Genomic DNA, 16390 nt, shown 5'->3' with positions numbered 1-16390 from the left:
TGGCATCTTCAATTTAAAGTTTAAAGGAAATAATAATTCTAATAAAGACACTTGACGTGAGTGAAAGACTGGGAGTGGTTGTGGATGTATGCAGATGATCACCGCTTCGAGCTGCAGATGAAATCTGGTTTTGAGGCCGCTGTGAGACGGTTTTACAGGTTACAACCGATTACAGCACCAATAAATTCATCTCTAAAAGCTACAAAGCATTTATTTTGTCCTCCCACGGTAAACATGCATCATCCGGAGCGCTCCCCCTCGTACCGACGCTGCAATCGATGGGCTGGCGGCTCTACATCTGCAACTGGCAACACTCAATTAGCTTCCTTTGTCCTTTCTGTCGTCTGCCTCGCTCTCAACCTCCCGCTTCATATCACTCTCCCTCGTCTCCCCGTCACACTCCACAGAGCGCCATTACCTCATTATCTCCCTACACCCTCGGTCACAAACACACACACACGCACACACATCCGCACGCCGACTTGAATGAATAAACATGCCCAACTTTGTTCAGTCTCTGCACTGCTGCCTCCCTCTTGTCTTTTTGTATTTGCCTCCATCGCAGCCTGTCGCACAAATCAGCCCCTATCTGCCCATCGCCGCCGCCACCGCCGCCGCCGCCTCTCCCCGCTGCACCATCGCCATGCAGATGGCGGGGCTGCTGCAGCCGATAAGGCTGCTCACAGTCGCTCCTCTCAGACGGCCAAAACAACTCAATCATTCATAAAACTGTCCCAGAATGTAAACATACGTGGTTTTATCTTACAGTGGGCCGGAGCGGAGCGGCGCCTCTCGGCGGAGCAGTCAGGCATGCCGGGGTCGCAGCTTCATCAGCCATTCTGCAGGTGACCATGCTGAGCAGTGTTCTATTTTCCCTTCCACGCACACGTGCAGCTCATGACTTGCGTACGGTCAGCGTGTCACACACTTTCAGACGCTTCTCAGGAACTACTGCAAGCCAGCAGAAGGACGTCTCTGTGCATCTCCCTCACGGACAGAGTTCTTTTTATGCACGAGGAACATCTCAGGCTGCTTACACGACTGAAAATGCAACTTTTCCAAAGTGCTCGGACTCCGTCTCCATGGAAACGGTGGAGACACCACACAAGAGCAGAGACTGCAATAACAGTCCAACTTCCTCGTCTGTCCATCGTTAGCGTTTATAGCGGATTGTTTTTTTCTCTGTGTGAAAATGTGTGTTTTCATTACAAACACAACCAACAGCACCAACTAGTGGCCCCACATGAGAACTACGTCCTTTTCACAGTTTCTGAAACAGACACTGTTGTCAAAACAGCCAGGTAGACATGAAGTTTTCCCGAAACGACAACAGAACCTCGATGACTTCCACTCTTGGCGTCCCTGGCCGAGATGCGCCCTGACTGCCCCCTCCCACCCCCTCCCACCCCCGACTCAAAACACAGGGACAGTCGCTCTGCGTCGGCGGCCAGCGCCAGCCGCCTCGCCTCTGGAAGGAAGTCCTGCAGCCATTTGCTCTGCGGATCCCTCAGGGAGCAGAAAGTGGGGAAGTAATTGCGTGATCAATCTGCCGGTGGCAGGTTTCCATCACAGGCAGCGGCTGATGGAGCAGAGAGCCAGACCCCCCCACCCCCCTCAATAAATACCCCCTTTGTTACATGACACACGTCTTTTCATTCCCCATGAAAATCAATGTTATTGACAAAGGGGAGTATTTACTGGAGACACAAACAAAATCACAGGACACGGGATTTCTGTTTGAGTCTCTGCATCAGCTTAAAACAAACATTTTTACAATTGACCAAAGAGCAGGAATCGGTACTCAACTGCAGTTTCCACTGACGCAGCGCCAGGAGCAGAGTTTAGCAACGATTCAGAAAACCCCTCAAAGCACCAACCACTTATTCAAAAGGTGTTCGCCAAAAACCACTGCCAGATTAAAATGGAACGTTGTCTAAGTCTGTTTTCACTCAGGATTCATCAAACTGAGGGAGGAAAAAAAACTGCCAGTGATTAATCCGTTTTTACATGAGTGAAAACCTGATTAAAAAAAATACCTCATGCACTTTGATCACTTTTCTCAGAAAATCTCTTTCTCTAAGTTAGCAACCAACCTTTGAAGGTTTGAAGGTAAACCTTCCACTGTAATCCAGATTATCGAGCATCGTCCTCTAACCTCCAGACTATAGAGCATCTTCCTCCTCTAACATACAGAAGGAGCTTCTTTCCACTCCCTGATGTGTGTGGGTCTTAATGCATGGCAGGACATAATCCGGCTGATTTAGGGAATATTTTAAACCAGTGCCTGAACACTGAGCAAGTAGCTTTTTTAATCAATTTTGAAAATTCGTCTACCAATAACAAACTGTGAGAAACTGAAACTAGTGAGGGGAATGAAAGGTCCAGGGATCTCTGTAGGGATGAGGAAGATCCAGAACCTTCTGGAAAAGAACTCACAGCTGAATCCCGGCTCACATGCACAGGACCGACTGTCAGTGACACCGAGGGAGGAGCTCATCGTGAATCACCACATCAAGTCATTCCAGTGATTAAAAACTCTCCAAACTCTGATAATGTTGTCTTTAAATTCATGGATTCAAGGAGTCTCCCCAGAGACAGCCTCTGCTAATGAGGCTGAAATCAAATGTCAACAACCGGCAGCCAATACCACGAAGAAGCAACCGGGTGAGCAGCTCTGCTCATAGCACGGCAACTGACGAACCCTAAAAGCATCAAAACTATTTGGAAAGCATGATCGCTCACCATCCAGTTCTCCACACGGAAGGTGCTCACACATACATTTCAGATTTCTTTGCCAATTTTATTTCCTTTCTTTATTTTTCACTGTTGATGAATCACGATTTTCTGAAGCAAAAAGCGGACTTCTTCAATTGTTTGGCTATATTTGGAGCAACTCCAGCCTAATTCAGATGCAGGCGACGCGGCGGCGGCTCTGAGTTTCTGCCGACCGCTTCCAGAGTCTCTGGTCGACGCTACACTCACCTCCATCAGTTTCCAGTTACGTATTACAATTGGCACAGAATGCAGGGGAAATGGCAGCACGAGGGCTGTGATTGGTCCGCTCCGCCGTCATGTTCATGACGGTGTGGCAAACGTGTTAAATTCTCGAAAGACCGGCACACGACCTCAGGGGGAGGGGCTTAAAGGCCCGGTTCAGTGTCGCCTACGATAACATGGACGACACCGTGCAGGAAGCTAGCAGGTAGGTTGCCGCCAAAGCCAATCTTCCAGGAAATACAGTCTACCAATGAGTCCCTGCAGTTTCCCCCGATCCTTCGACGCCCCCTAGTGGTCCACTGGAGAGCTACTTCATGGCACAACACTGACGGACAACTTCCAGGTGAAGTCCCTACATAGAGGCTAACAAACTGCTCCATGATCAGCTGTTACGTCAAAACAGACCAGCAGTACCACATGGTACCACTAGATGTCACTGTATGACAGCTAAAGCCGCTGCAGTACCACAGGAAAACAACGTAAGAAAAACGTCCCTTCACAGCAAATAGGCTTCAAAATACCTCTTAAAAAAGAATATGTGTATGAATAAAAAAATATCATACTGACTGCGTTTGGGAATCTTTCACTTACGTGGAACGATACTTTCAGTTGATCACAGTCATTTTTCTGGGGGAACGTTTGCCTCCTGTGCTTGTCACTGCAGCTGGAACAGTGGAGGAGATTTTTTAAAGATATTTTATATTCTGACAACCCTGTTATCTGATTCCTGCCAGCATTCAGGTGCTGTGTGTGTGTGTGTGTGTGTGTGTGTGTATGCAGTACAATAAGAGAGAAGTAAACTCCCGAAGCTGAGCAGTTTTTTCAGTAATGTTATTTCCACATTATGAAAACCCCACGGCTCGGCGGCTTTCAGAGGAAAGTCGTGACTAGATTCACGGCCAGAGCGAACCGGCTTCTCGGCCTCTCTGAAGCCCCACGCTGACACCTCCGTGTGAGGTGAATGGATAAAGCCTTCCCCCGGCCCCATTAGGCCCCGCCAGGAACCCAAACAAAGACTTCCTCCTCCGCCTGCTGGGCCGCGGTCCTGTGAGGAGGCTGAAAGGTCCGTCACTCTCAGCCGAGGCTCCGTCCAATACGCCTGATGGAAAACATAACCGGTGTGTTTTCTGACATTCTGCACTGTCCAATCACAGGCCGGATTCACCGGCGTCTCAGCTCCTAAACTGTAAAAAACTATTAAAAAGATGTCCGCCATCTTGGATTTCTCTGATTGTCATTCAGAGGCAGATTTCAGTCCAAAAACCTTCTCCATCAGAGACACACTGTTTCTCACACACACACACAAACCACACCAGATTACAGAAGCCGTCTGCTCACACACACTCCTCTCCTCGCCCCTCCTTCCTGCAGGTGACGAGCTGCAGACACTTCCGGGGCGCCGCATGGCCACGGATCTGTGAAACGACTCGAGCTCCGCCGGCAGCGTTCATCGCTCACGCTCAGCCGCAAACACTAAACTGCAGCAGACGTACTGCAGCGTTTACTCGGCGTGACCGTCTTCGCCGAGCAGAGGGAGCGCTGCGGGAAACTCTCTATGGCTTTAATCTGTGTGGCAGAGAGTGACAAAATAATCACATTAGAATAAATCTGACTGGGAAGCCAGACTGAAGATTAGTCTATATTGGAGTCCTGGTCAGAGCCGAGGTTCAAAAAAAGATCAGAAACTACAGGAAGTGACCGAGCAGAGGGACAACAGTGCCATCTGAACGTGAAACTTTTCTGAAACCAAAACAATGAAAATGTTGATGTTTTCACCAAACCGAACATTTACCGCTGAAAACTACTGAAAACTCAACATTAAACCAATTTGACAAAAAACTTTTGGTATAAAATACAGTGAAATGTCCAGAAAACCAGCACGGCACGGCTTTGAGGCTAATGCTAGCGAGCTAGCTATCATCATGAGATCTCAGCTCAGGCCTCAGTGTTGTGTTTTGTCTGCTCTTCTGAAGAAATTTGTTAACACACACACACACACACACACACACACACACACACACACACACACACACACTAGAGTGACTTTTTGCCATTTGTTGCAGGTATGGCCGGATTGGAGCCTCTTGACGGCCGATTTTGGGCCCACGGACCTCATGTTTGACACTCCTGATACATAGAGCATCTTCCTCAAAGGAACCTAATCACAACCAGATGTCAGCAGATGAGATCTCAGCTGCCAACATGCAAATGAGCCAGAGACCAGAGAGCTATAAACAATACACACACACACACACACACACACACACACACACACACACACACACACACACACACACCCCGGGTGGAAAGTGGCTGATTTCCCGGCCAGGTGTGAATAGATGGATGGTTTGATGAATGGAGGCGCTCACACTCCCATTTCCCAACATGCCTCTGGATGCCTTGTTGCTATGATACGACCTCGGCATCAGCAGCAGCACCTGAACAATCACATTTGTCATCTGCCACTTGCTGCGGAACAGACGGAGGCCAGGCCTGAAGTTGGTACACAACCCCCGAGAGCCTCTCGCGGGTCTGACTTGACTCTCCGGCCGTCTGTGGCGCCGCGGGCGGCCGAGCGTCAGCAGATCCGCAACATCAGACGCATTACCGACGACGGCAGATCCGGTTTGGGTGGGAACCGCCGCGTCTCTACGACCTGACACACCGTCTTCTGTCTGCTGTTTCATTTTAGACAGAATTAGATCCTGTTCAGGGTGTTAGTGGCGTTCAGGGGCTTTTGGTTCAGCTTGGAAACAGTGAAACTATGACGCTCAAACGGTCCGACAATCCACACAAAGGCTTCCTTTACTCCCACTGGGAGATCACTGAGGATTAATATTCCTAAAATGAATACATGGTGGATGAGAGTTAGAACAACAGAACATGATGAAGACATGAAGATGAAGAATTCACACCTACAATCATGAAAAGCAATAAAAAAATAAATAAGTAGTTAAAACAAGATTAAAAAGTGAGTCGTAGTGATGCATTCTGTTTCTGTTTAGCGGGTCTCCACTTCACATGACAAAAGCTGAGCGGTGAAAATCAACATTTACATAGAATGTGAAATTAATTCAAATATAAATAACAGAAGAAAACTTTAAATTCTAAATGAATTCTGTTCAATTTCACTGAAATATAACAAACTGAAAAAAAAAATCAAAATTCTGACATTAAAATCAATGAAGGAAAGTAAAAATATCAAAACTGCGATTAAAAACATAAAATCAGATCAATTTAAATGCTGGACTGATATTTGATTAAGATGAAAATAGAATTCTAAATCGTAACACAATCAATTACAGTTCAATAAAAGCAAAATTCAACTGAGCGTCAAATCCGGTTCGGTGAAATAAAGCAGCCGGAGCGTCCGGATGATTCCACATGAAGTGAAGGAGCCTGCAGGACCTCGGGGATCCAGGTTATCCCTAGAATTATAACAGCAGCATCTCAATGAGTTTACCTCACAGGTAATCGTTGAACCGATACCAGCAGCTGCTGCAGCCTGATGAAGGGTTCTGGAGGGTGTGTGTGTGTGTGTGTGTGTGTGTGTGTGTGTGTGTGTGTGTGTGTGTGTGTGTGTGTGTGTGTGTGTGTCAGGCTGCGTCGGGCCGTTAATGACTCATGCAGACTGATTCTGTTTCGTGAACGGGGATTAAATCCCAAGCTGCTCAGGAGCAATCACAGCCTCTCATTTCCACGTTCAACAAAGAGAAACACGCCGCGTCTCACGGTCTTTATTCACCAGCGCCGGCTTTCAGTTTGCGATCGTGGTTTCTAGTTTTCACTTTGCTCTGTGGCAGTTTATGCTTGTTGTCTTTCGAAACAAACTGGATCTCATCATGACTTGCTGACACCGAGTACCGACAGCAGTACTTATTAATCGCTGCTAAGCCTAATTCATGCTGCATAAGCCAACGATACGAGAAGGTCACGCGTTGCTGCGAACCACCTCCAACAGCCGGACAGTCTGCAGCACGCACGGCGCAGGGCGAAGCGTCTGTCTGTGAAACACCAGCATGCAGCATGTAGCGTGTAGCGTGTAATGTACAGCATGCTGAATTCTTTTCCCTGCCGTCACTGAGCGAGACACTTCGTTAACGCACAGCTACAGATCTGCAGCCAGGCCATCCATGGCCGTGAACGCTTGATCTTTACCACCCCCCCCCCCCCCCCCCCCCCCCCCGCCCCCCACCCCCACTCAGTGGCTGTCGAGGGGTTTTAAAAATAAATGTCTTTTTGTCTTTATTTGTGGATGAATAGATGATGGATGGATGATGGATGGATGGATGGATGATGGATGGATGGATGGGCCCGGATCAGGACCAGGAGAATCTGGACTGAGAGTCATGACCTTCTGGACGAAAACACTTGTTATTGTCTCCACTGAGCATGTGCAGTAGAAGCCTTTCAGAAAAGTTTTCCCATTTTAAAAGAGAATCTTCAGGAAGTTGCCTCTCCAGGAGCTCCCAGCATCGTCGTCATGTAAACAGACGCAACTAAAGTTTTCTATTTTAACTGATGACTCGGAGGAGAAAATCCACGGCCACAGTTTGGCTTGTTGGTGTGTTACAGCACAACATGGCATGACTGCAGTCACCGATGCGCTGCTTGATCGGCTCGGAGGCTTCAATCTGTTATTAAAATCCACTTTTTGAAAAAGTCTGCTCAACATGCACGTGACACATTTTTCAAAAGTCAAGTGGCTCTGGCTGAATTTGTACCGGTGTTCCTTGGTTTGTTTTGTTCCCCGCTGCACACGGCGGCGGCGGCGGCGGCGGCGGGGTGAAGGAGTTTGACTCGGCAAGCTTTGATAGGTGAGAACCTCCGAACGAATCCGAGCGAGGCGGAACATCTCATTACCGCGGCGACGAGACGTAAACACATCCTTCAACGGCCGACTGCGGCAGAAAGCACTAATTAACAAGAAGTTAAACGCTTCTGAAGGGGCCCCGTGACGGCACACACACACACACACACACGCACGCACGCGCGCGCACCACACACACGCACACGCACGCACGGCAGCAGCTCTGTTTGCTCAGACTCGCTGAACACGTGAAGAAGGCTGGTGTGTCTCCTGCTGCTCCTCCTCAGTCTGGCGCTGGAGAGCTGATTCAATCCTTTATTTTTAAGAACATGATTCATCTGATCTGCTGAGGTGACTCACACTCTTCAACAGTAAATCTCCCCAAAATAAAGCACTATATTTGACTACAGATTGAGGTCATGTCATGAATTTGAAGCTCTTTTATTACAATACAGCAGCTGAAGTACTCCCATGCTGTCATGTGAGAGGGAGGCTGATGAGCTGCAGCCTTCAGGCCTCAGTGTGCTGGTCGGTACTCCCCCCATACGGTGTATCAGTCAGGCATTAGTGACTACCAACGTCCCGTCCATCCCACTCCTGCACAGAACAGCACAGAGCCAGTCCTCCGGCTCCGGGCTCGGGTGCAGAAACACACTCAGGTACAAGAGGAACATGCAAACTGGAAAGAGCCGGTCAGGAAAGCAGGTTCAGAGCCGTGAGCTGACAGAGACAAGCGCTACGCCGCGCTACGCCGTGCTGCAAAACCCCGCCGAGCAGCATGTCAACACTGCGTGAGCTCTGCTAGCGTAAGCATTTAGCAGCTCGGTGCTGCAGAATCTGCTGTCTGCAGACTGTAATCCTCCATCGCCCTGTTTGTACAGCAGCTTGATCCTCACGCTGGGTGAACCGCTAACCTGTTGGTCTGACTTCACAACTTCACTGTGTGTGTGTGTGTGTGTGTGTGTGTGTGTGTGTGTGTGTGTGTGTGTGTGTGTGTGTGTGTGTGTGTGGTCCGTACCCTTGTCGCTGAAGTCGTCCACCAGGATGACCTCTGCGATGAGCTGTGGAGGAGAGCGGTTGAGCACGCTGTGGACGGTCCTCAGCAGAGACGACCAGCCCTCGTTATGGAACGGGATGATGATGCTGGTGTTGGGCAGCTTCTCTGCGTACAGCCTCTGCTTACAGCTGCACACACACACACACACACACACACACACACACACACACACACACACACACACACACACACACACACACACACACACACACGGATGTTTGGATGGAGCTATCCCGGTGTAACCTCCTGAAAACCACCGTTCTTCCCATTTCACATCTCCCATCGTCACTGTCTCCTCCGGTCGTGTCCCCCTGGCGATGGCTCCGTTTAGACGACCACGTTTCAAGTGAAAACGCATCATTTCTGCATCACTGCTTCAGAGGAGTTTAGAAGATAATGTTTGTTTACAACCAACAGCAGGAGCGCTGAAAGCGGCGTAGTTTACGATGCTGCTGGTTGTTTCTGTGATGAATCTGTGGCGTTTTCAGAAACATGGAAGCATGAAGCATCTACAAAAAGCTCCACTGTCCGCCGTCACGTAAACGAACACCCAAAACAAGAAAACGTCCAGTCTGAGTCTCAAGTGAGAAGACTCCGGTTCGACTCCCGTCTGGGAGACGCTGGGATGTTTTGCCGGATGTTTGGCGGGTCCTGCTGTCTCCAGGTGCTCCGGCCTCCTCCACGGCTGGTTTACACACTGAGCAGCTCGTCTAATGCTAACCACACACACACACACGCACACACATAGTTTAGTCATCGCAGCCTCAGTCTGGGAGTCAGATTTCACGACACAGTGGAGCAGTGGTTCGCTCGCCGTCTGCAGTGAGCTCAGATTACTTTGTATCATTTCACAACACGTTTTGTTTTACTTTGAAGAACTTTCTTTTACTTTGCGTTTGTATGACTTGAGTTTGAATTCTTCGCTGAAAAGCTGACGCTTTAGAAGCGCTTCAAATCCGTCTCCACGGATACGGGAGAAACTGTAGCTTCTCTGAAACGGCGCAGCTTGTTTTGATGAGTGAGTTAGAAATCGGCATGTAAACAGAACACATGGGAGAGTGATGAGGTGATACGGTGATTCACCTGGAATAAACGGATTAGGCGGTGGGAGGCGGCGTAACGTAACGCTCCGCACATCCGGCAGTCAGCAGCTGCTCACATCTGCCGGGGCGACAGGTTACAGCCGCCGCCGCCGCCGTGTGCAGAGCGGCCGGCGGGACCCCTGCTGAGACGTGGAGCGCCGGGGGGGCGCCGTTGTTTCCACGCTGATGATGGACGGCGTGTCAGTCGGTCAATGTCTGTGCTGAACACGAACCGCCGTGTTTTTCATTCAGATCTGAACTCCGGGGTGGAGCGGCGGGCGGGCGGCGATCGACACACCGACCCGGTCCGATCCCCCGGGGCAGCCGAGGCGTGCGCTTCAATTAAATCTGTTCAGCGTGCAGAGATGGAAGGGGTCGGCCGCGGGGTGGAGGGCGGCCGCCTCCGAGGCACGCCGGCGGCGAGCGGGCCCGTCCGTCTGATTGGTCACAGGAGGATGATGAGCGGCGGCAGCCGGTGAGAAAACGTCAGCCCAACCAATATCTCTTCATTTAAAACAGCCGATTAATTCTATTAGAGCGACATTAAAGCAGGAACCTGGTTCCTCTGCTGCCAGAGACTTTTCCCCGGGACGCCGCTCCGGCTGCTCATGCACAGTACCAGCCGTTCCCAGAAGTTCTGTTTCCCCCGTTTCCATGGAGACGGATTGGGAGCCGTTCTCAGGTCAAAAGGTTGAGGTGCAAACGGGCATCGAATGCTGAATCCTTCTCCTGGCTGGATGTTTGTGGTTAAATATAAATCTTGATTTAAAGTCACTAAATTTTACACTAAAGCTGTAAACAGATAAATGGATGAAGGAGTGAATGGATGAATTCTGCTGCCGTGGCTCACTGCCTGCTTTAGATATGTTCAGAGTGTCGCCTGTAAATTACTGGAAAGTTATAAAACACATTTTTTTTCAAGTCGGAATAAAAGGACAGAAGAGATATGTGCTTTTTCTCCAGCGTCTGATTTTATCTTAATAGAATTCATAACCTCACTGACAGACCTTTGTTTGGCCATGTTTAATTTATATACAGCATGAAGTCAATGTGGACTAAAAGAGTCTGTCCTGAGACGTGGACGGAACTACAACCTGCATCGGTTTGTTAAAAACGACCAGATTTAACACGGCAGTGCCTCCGTTTCCCCCGTGAGTGTCCGCCAAGGCGAGCGCCGCTGAGAGACGTCTCTGCGGCGCTGAATGTCGGGAGACGGCGCTTTCATCCGGCAGCCGTCATTATCCACGAGTCATGCAAAAGACGTCAGGTCAAGGAAGAGCTGCTTCTGTAAACAGATAAAAGCCGCGCCGTCCTGCTGGGGAGTCGAGCAGACCGGAGAGTTTCAAAGCCGCCTCCTGCATGAGAACCAAGGCAGGGTCAGGGGTCGGAGGAAGGTTCTCGTAAAGCGCCAGAAAAGCTGTGATTAAAGGCATTCCACAGTTTCACTGGGAGACTGAAGGGGCGGCGCGGTACAGGCGAAGTTTGGACAGGTTCGTGTCGGGAAGTTCGGCCGCTTTCTCTATTCTGATGCAGCACGGCACCCTGGGTAATCCCACACAAACACTGCGCAGCGGTGACCCGCTGACCCCGCCCAAGATGGAAGCATTCTGCTCACGAAGAAGCCTTTTAAACACACAACACTTTACCTGAAAACCCGAATTACAGCCCTGCTCACCGGGCGGGGCGGCCGGTCCGTCAATAAACAACTCATACAGCAGAGGCTCTGCAGAATCATCTCGTTGTTAAAAAACTAGTGCTGTCAATTTTAATCGCGATTAATCCATTGAGGTCTGCCAATTGGGTCAAAGAAAAGAACTAGAGGATAATAGTGTTTTTTCCTGACATTGGGACTGATTTATGAGGATTAGATTCTTCATTGCAATTAATCTCAACTTTCAAAAAGTTAATTGTTGACAGTTCTCCATGAATTAATCACAATTAATTGCGATCAATGTGATTAAATTGCTATCAATGCGAATAAAACTGACAGCACTATAAAAAACACAAGTTTCCGTGTACCCGAAGTGCGCTTTCACCTGAAACGTCGACCCTGGACCTCGGTGTGCACAGACAGACGCTCAGGACTCACTTTTCATGGCGGATGTCGGGCAGCGAGCGGTTCAGGGAGATCCGGTCGCTGACGTAGATGTTGAAGCCGTTCTCCCTGTAGGCCTGGTCCACCCGGTCGCTCTCCGTCAGAGGGAAAGGCTTCCCCTGCTCCCCGTTTCCTGTCGACGCAGCACAAGACAAGAGTAAACGCCAGTGCTCACAGGCGGAGCGTCCGACGCCGGCCGTCCTCGTCCAGAACCAGCTGGGTTGGTCCCTGCAGTGTGAAGACTGCAGCTGGAGCTGCCTTCAGCTCCTCCAGGTTCGGTTCTGACGAAGCCGTGCGGCTTCCTGGCAGAGAGACGGACGCAGCGTCTCGCTCTGATCGACCATCAAGTGAAAACTGAAAAGGTTTGAGGCATTTATGAAGTCCTTTTAAACCACAGCAGAGCTCAGAGACACTGAAAGCTCAACTTTTTGAAAATGCCCTGATTCCGTCTCCATGGAAACGGGGTAAAACACGGCTTGTCTGAAACTAGGCCTGTGCAGTATACCGGTTTGTAACAAATACCTGTCTTTATTTTAGTTATCATATACCGCAGTACTGGTGAACAGCCCAAACAGCGTCCGGAACGTGCGCGGCGGTAAAGAAGTTTTTCGGCTTTAAAAGGTCAGACGTGGATCAAACAACTATCTTTTGCAAAGTGGTAGCCGGCGGTGCTAACGCTAGCAATTAGCTTCACCACCTTAGCCGAAAACACGTTTTAGAGAATCAGGAATGTCATGAACTAAGATCCACAGCCTCCACATCCACAGCTCAGCCTGCAGCAGCAGTCAGACGGCCATTCAGGACGCGTTCGCTAAAGGGACTGACTATGAGGAAAAAAGCAAGCGGTGGGTCGAGATAACGATCCAATCACGCAATCTGGACATGAAATAAAACATGATACAGTCCTTACGACAGTCAAATGGGCGATTTGAAGCCAGTCAACTGCAGTAATTATTTTCTTATTAGAAGAAAATGTGAGTAACAACACTCTTGCATGAAAAAAAATACCGTGAAACCGGTATGAATTTAAAAAAAAAACGTGATATGAAATTTTTGCCATACCGTCCAGCCCGAGCTGAAACGCTGCTGCTCCACATGCACACCACGCACGAAGGAAACAGCTGTTCTCATTACAAAAGCTAACTACAGCGATTTCAGGGTTTCTGTGGTTTCCACCTAAACAGGCGTAAAGCCAAAGGGGATGAGAGGAAGACTGATTACAGCACTGTCACTGTACGCTCTCCACGGCGTTCCCTCCAGTGATCGTCCACCATTAGCGTTCCCACAATGCACCAAACAAGAACAATGGACAAGACTTCCTCTTCTGAGACGTCTTCCTGTTACACCAAAACTATTCCCCTGTTACACTGAAACAACTTCCTGTTACAGCAAAACAATTTCCTTTTACAATGAAACAACTTCCTGTTAGGCCAAAACAACTTCCTGTTACACTGAAACAACTTCCTGTTAGGCCAAAACAACTTCCTGTTACACTGAAACAACTTCCTGTTACACCGAAATCTCAGTAGTATATATGAGAGAACAACAGTTCAGTAGTGTGCGTATGATTGTGTGAGGTTTTCACTATAACTTGTGAAAATGTTTAGTTTCATGTGTGTGTGTGTGTGTGTGTGTGTGTGTGTGTGTGTGTGTGTGTGTGTGAACGGCAATCCAGCATAATGTCCATGACAGCCCCAGATACGAAGGTGTTCTCAAACTTTAATTTATCTTTTCAAAAGGGGCAAAATCTCTCACAGCAACAAGTTGACAAATTACTCCGGGAACTAAAACTGATATAAATACGTTTCAGACACTAAACAAATGATGAGAAGGATGATCCGGGTTTTTTCAGCAGCCTCTCTCCTCCACGCGTCTCTTCACCGTGAGGTGAACGGAGCTGAATGTCATAACTCTCTGCAGGAGGCGGAGTGTGTAAACGGGGTGTAAAATCTACACGTTTGCAGATTTCCAGATTTCAGCTGAATTATTCAAGCGGCGGTTCGGCTCTTCACCGTGAGACACTTCACATTAACAGGCGATCGATACGAGATTCATCCAGGACTCGGTTCAGATGTGCGACACGTAGCAGAGAGTGTGTAACTAATCAGGTTGTAACAACCCTTTAGCACACACACACACACACACACGACATGCCGGAGCCGGGGTGTATTTCAGGAGTGCATCAAATTACACTGTGTTGCATGTTCCATTAGCCACTCATCAATGCACTCCACACACACACACACACACACACACACACACACACACACACACACGAATGAAGGCTCTATAGTCGCAGGAGAGCGTCAAATTAAAGCGAGCTGCCGTGTCCCATTAGGCAGGAATGATCTGTCTATATTCCTGAAGGTAATAACTGTGGAAAATAACTCTGCACTTTAATGGCTCATTTCAGAGATAAACTCTTCTATTTAACGTTGCACTTTTGACTGAATAACAAACCCACTATTTAAACTGCTGAAATTAGGAATTCCAGACTTCCTCAGGCAAATCTGAAAGCTCGAATGTATTTTAAAAATCCACTTGAAATAATCATTCTGACTGAGGCGTGTTTTCCCTCCTCGCTGATGTTTTCGGGTCGCTCTAATGGTCTCATGCTTTATGTATACGTTATCAATCCCTTCAAAGCAGGGCCGTCAAGCACATTTTAATTCAGAGTAATTTCATCTTCTCCACGGACGGACTGGTAAAACTGTGCCGTAATAACCTTCAAGTTGACACTTTGAAGTTTGTGTTTACACAGATCATTAAACTTTTCAGTTACGATGGAAAATAACTGTAATTTCAACAAAAACACTCTTTTATCTCCTTGTGCACCAGTGCCACTTTTTTAAAGAATAAATACGAGTGCTGACCTTTAGCCACTCGTCCTGATACAGGTGCTTATCAAATGCCGTTAAAAATAATTTAAAGTCCGTTCACCAACGACACGTGGCGGCGAAGCGTTGCCGTGAAACACCTTCAGACTTCGTCACCTCCAGTTTACCACTGCGCAGTGTGTAGCGTAGCGTAGCGTAGCATAGCTGCTCTCCATATCCTTCTCCTCCTCTTGATATTTTAAAGGAACATGCTTTATAGACCCGTTGTTCCCGTTAATGTTAAAGGATCTCCACGTCGGCGCCCGTCCTCCCCTGAACCTGCAGGTGTCGGCCGTCCTGCATGGCTCTCAGGCTAATGCTAGCTAGCTAGCTAGCCTTCATGGCAGCATCTGTCATGTCTCGGCTCGGCTCTGCGCGGCGTCGTTCCCGCTGCTCTTAAATCAGCGACTGCGCCTGACCAGGCGTCCCCGCCCTCACCCACATCTGGCTATGATGACCTTGAGCCTTGACCTTGAACAGGAAAACGCGGTATGGAAGCCGGATGGGCGTCTGTCGATTGTGAACTTTCTACTGAACGTTTTTCTGCCGACAGTTTGAAACTTTGAGTTAACTCTGTACCGTATTCAAACAGGAGCAGCGGCGCCGCCTCGGCGGCGAGGCGCCCCTTCCTGTCCCAGGAGAAAGCGAAGAGTGCGTTTTCTCCCAGAGTGCCGCAGCTGAAAATAGTTTCCCTTCACCTCCAAACCGTTAACGCCTCGCTCTGCCTCCCTCACCAAAACCTCAGAACCTCCGATTTACCAACAATAACCGCTGTGCGAGCTCAGAAACACTTTGTCGTCCCACAAATCCCCCTCACTTCTCCTGACACCAAACAAGAGCCAATTAAAGCTCCGGCATTTGTCTCAAAAGGACGGAGCAGCGTCTCAGAATCACCGCCTATTGTGGAAGATTAACCGGGTTTAATTATGAACTCTGAACAATACTCAGCATTGATTTACAGCAGTGTGCGTGTGTGTGTGTGTGTCTGTGTGTGTGTGTGTGTGTGTGTGTGTGTGTGTGTGTGTGTGTGTGGACTCACCCAGGCGTGCTGCATCCCTCCTCATCCCCTCGTAGTCGTGCCAGTCTGTCCTGCGGACGCCGTCCAGTCCCACCTGACTGACTTTACGCATCTGATTCAGGCCCTGCAGGACAAGAGACAGAGACGCCGTGAGACCATGAGACACCGTGAGACAGAGACACCTCGAGAGAGAGACGCAGTGAGGACATGGATCCATGACTCTGCAGCTCGACTCAGTTTCTAAATCTCACTTTATTTCCAGATCAAACATGTAACCTCAGGTCCCAGTTTGAGTCGTGACTCTGAAACCTTCAGACGTTCTAACAACGAAGCCATAAACAGTTCAGGAAGTCAGTCCATCAAACATGAGCCGGGTTTTTGACCGCGGAAGGTGCCACAGTGCTGCAGGTCGCCAGCAGACTTCCACAAGTACCTGAAGTAGAACAGACTAAAAT

General features: G+C 48.9%; 1 protein-coding gene across 1 annotated transcript in view; it reads right to left on the bottom strand.

Moving 5' to 3' along the window:
* LOC115395873 (polypeptide N-acetylgalactosaminyltransferase 10-like) overlaps nt 1-16390 on the bottom strand; it is a 46707-nt gene that overhangs the window by 18741 nt on the left and 11576 nt on the right. Inside the window, exons 2-4 of the mRNA XM_030101542.1 lie at nt 15957-16059; nt 12036-12174; nt 8826-8992 (exon numbers count right to left, since the gene is read on the bottom strand). Of these exons, the coding sequence (XP_029957402.1) occupies nt 8826-8992; nt 12036-12174; nt 15957-16059 (409 nt within the window). The remainder of the gene's footprint in view (nt 1-8825; nt 8993-12035; nt 12175-15956; nt 16060-16390) is intronic.

Source organism: Salarias fasciatus, chromosome 10, assembly GCF_902148845.1.
Source record: "Salarias fasciatus chromosome 10, fSalaFa1.1, whole genome shotgun sequence".
NCBI lineage: Eukaryota > Metazoa > Chordata > Actinopteri > Blenniiformes > Blenniidae > Salarias > Salarias fasciatus.
Note: the sequence above shows the minus strand (reverse complement) of the source record. Positions and strands in the feature narration are given on the sequence as shown.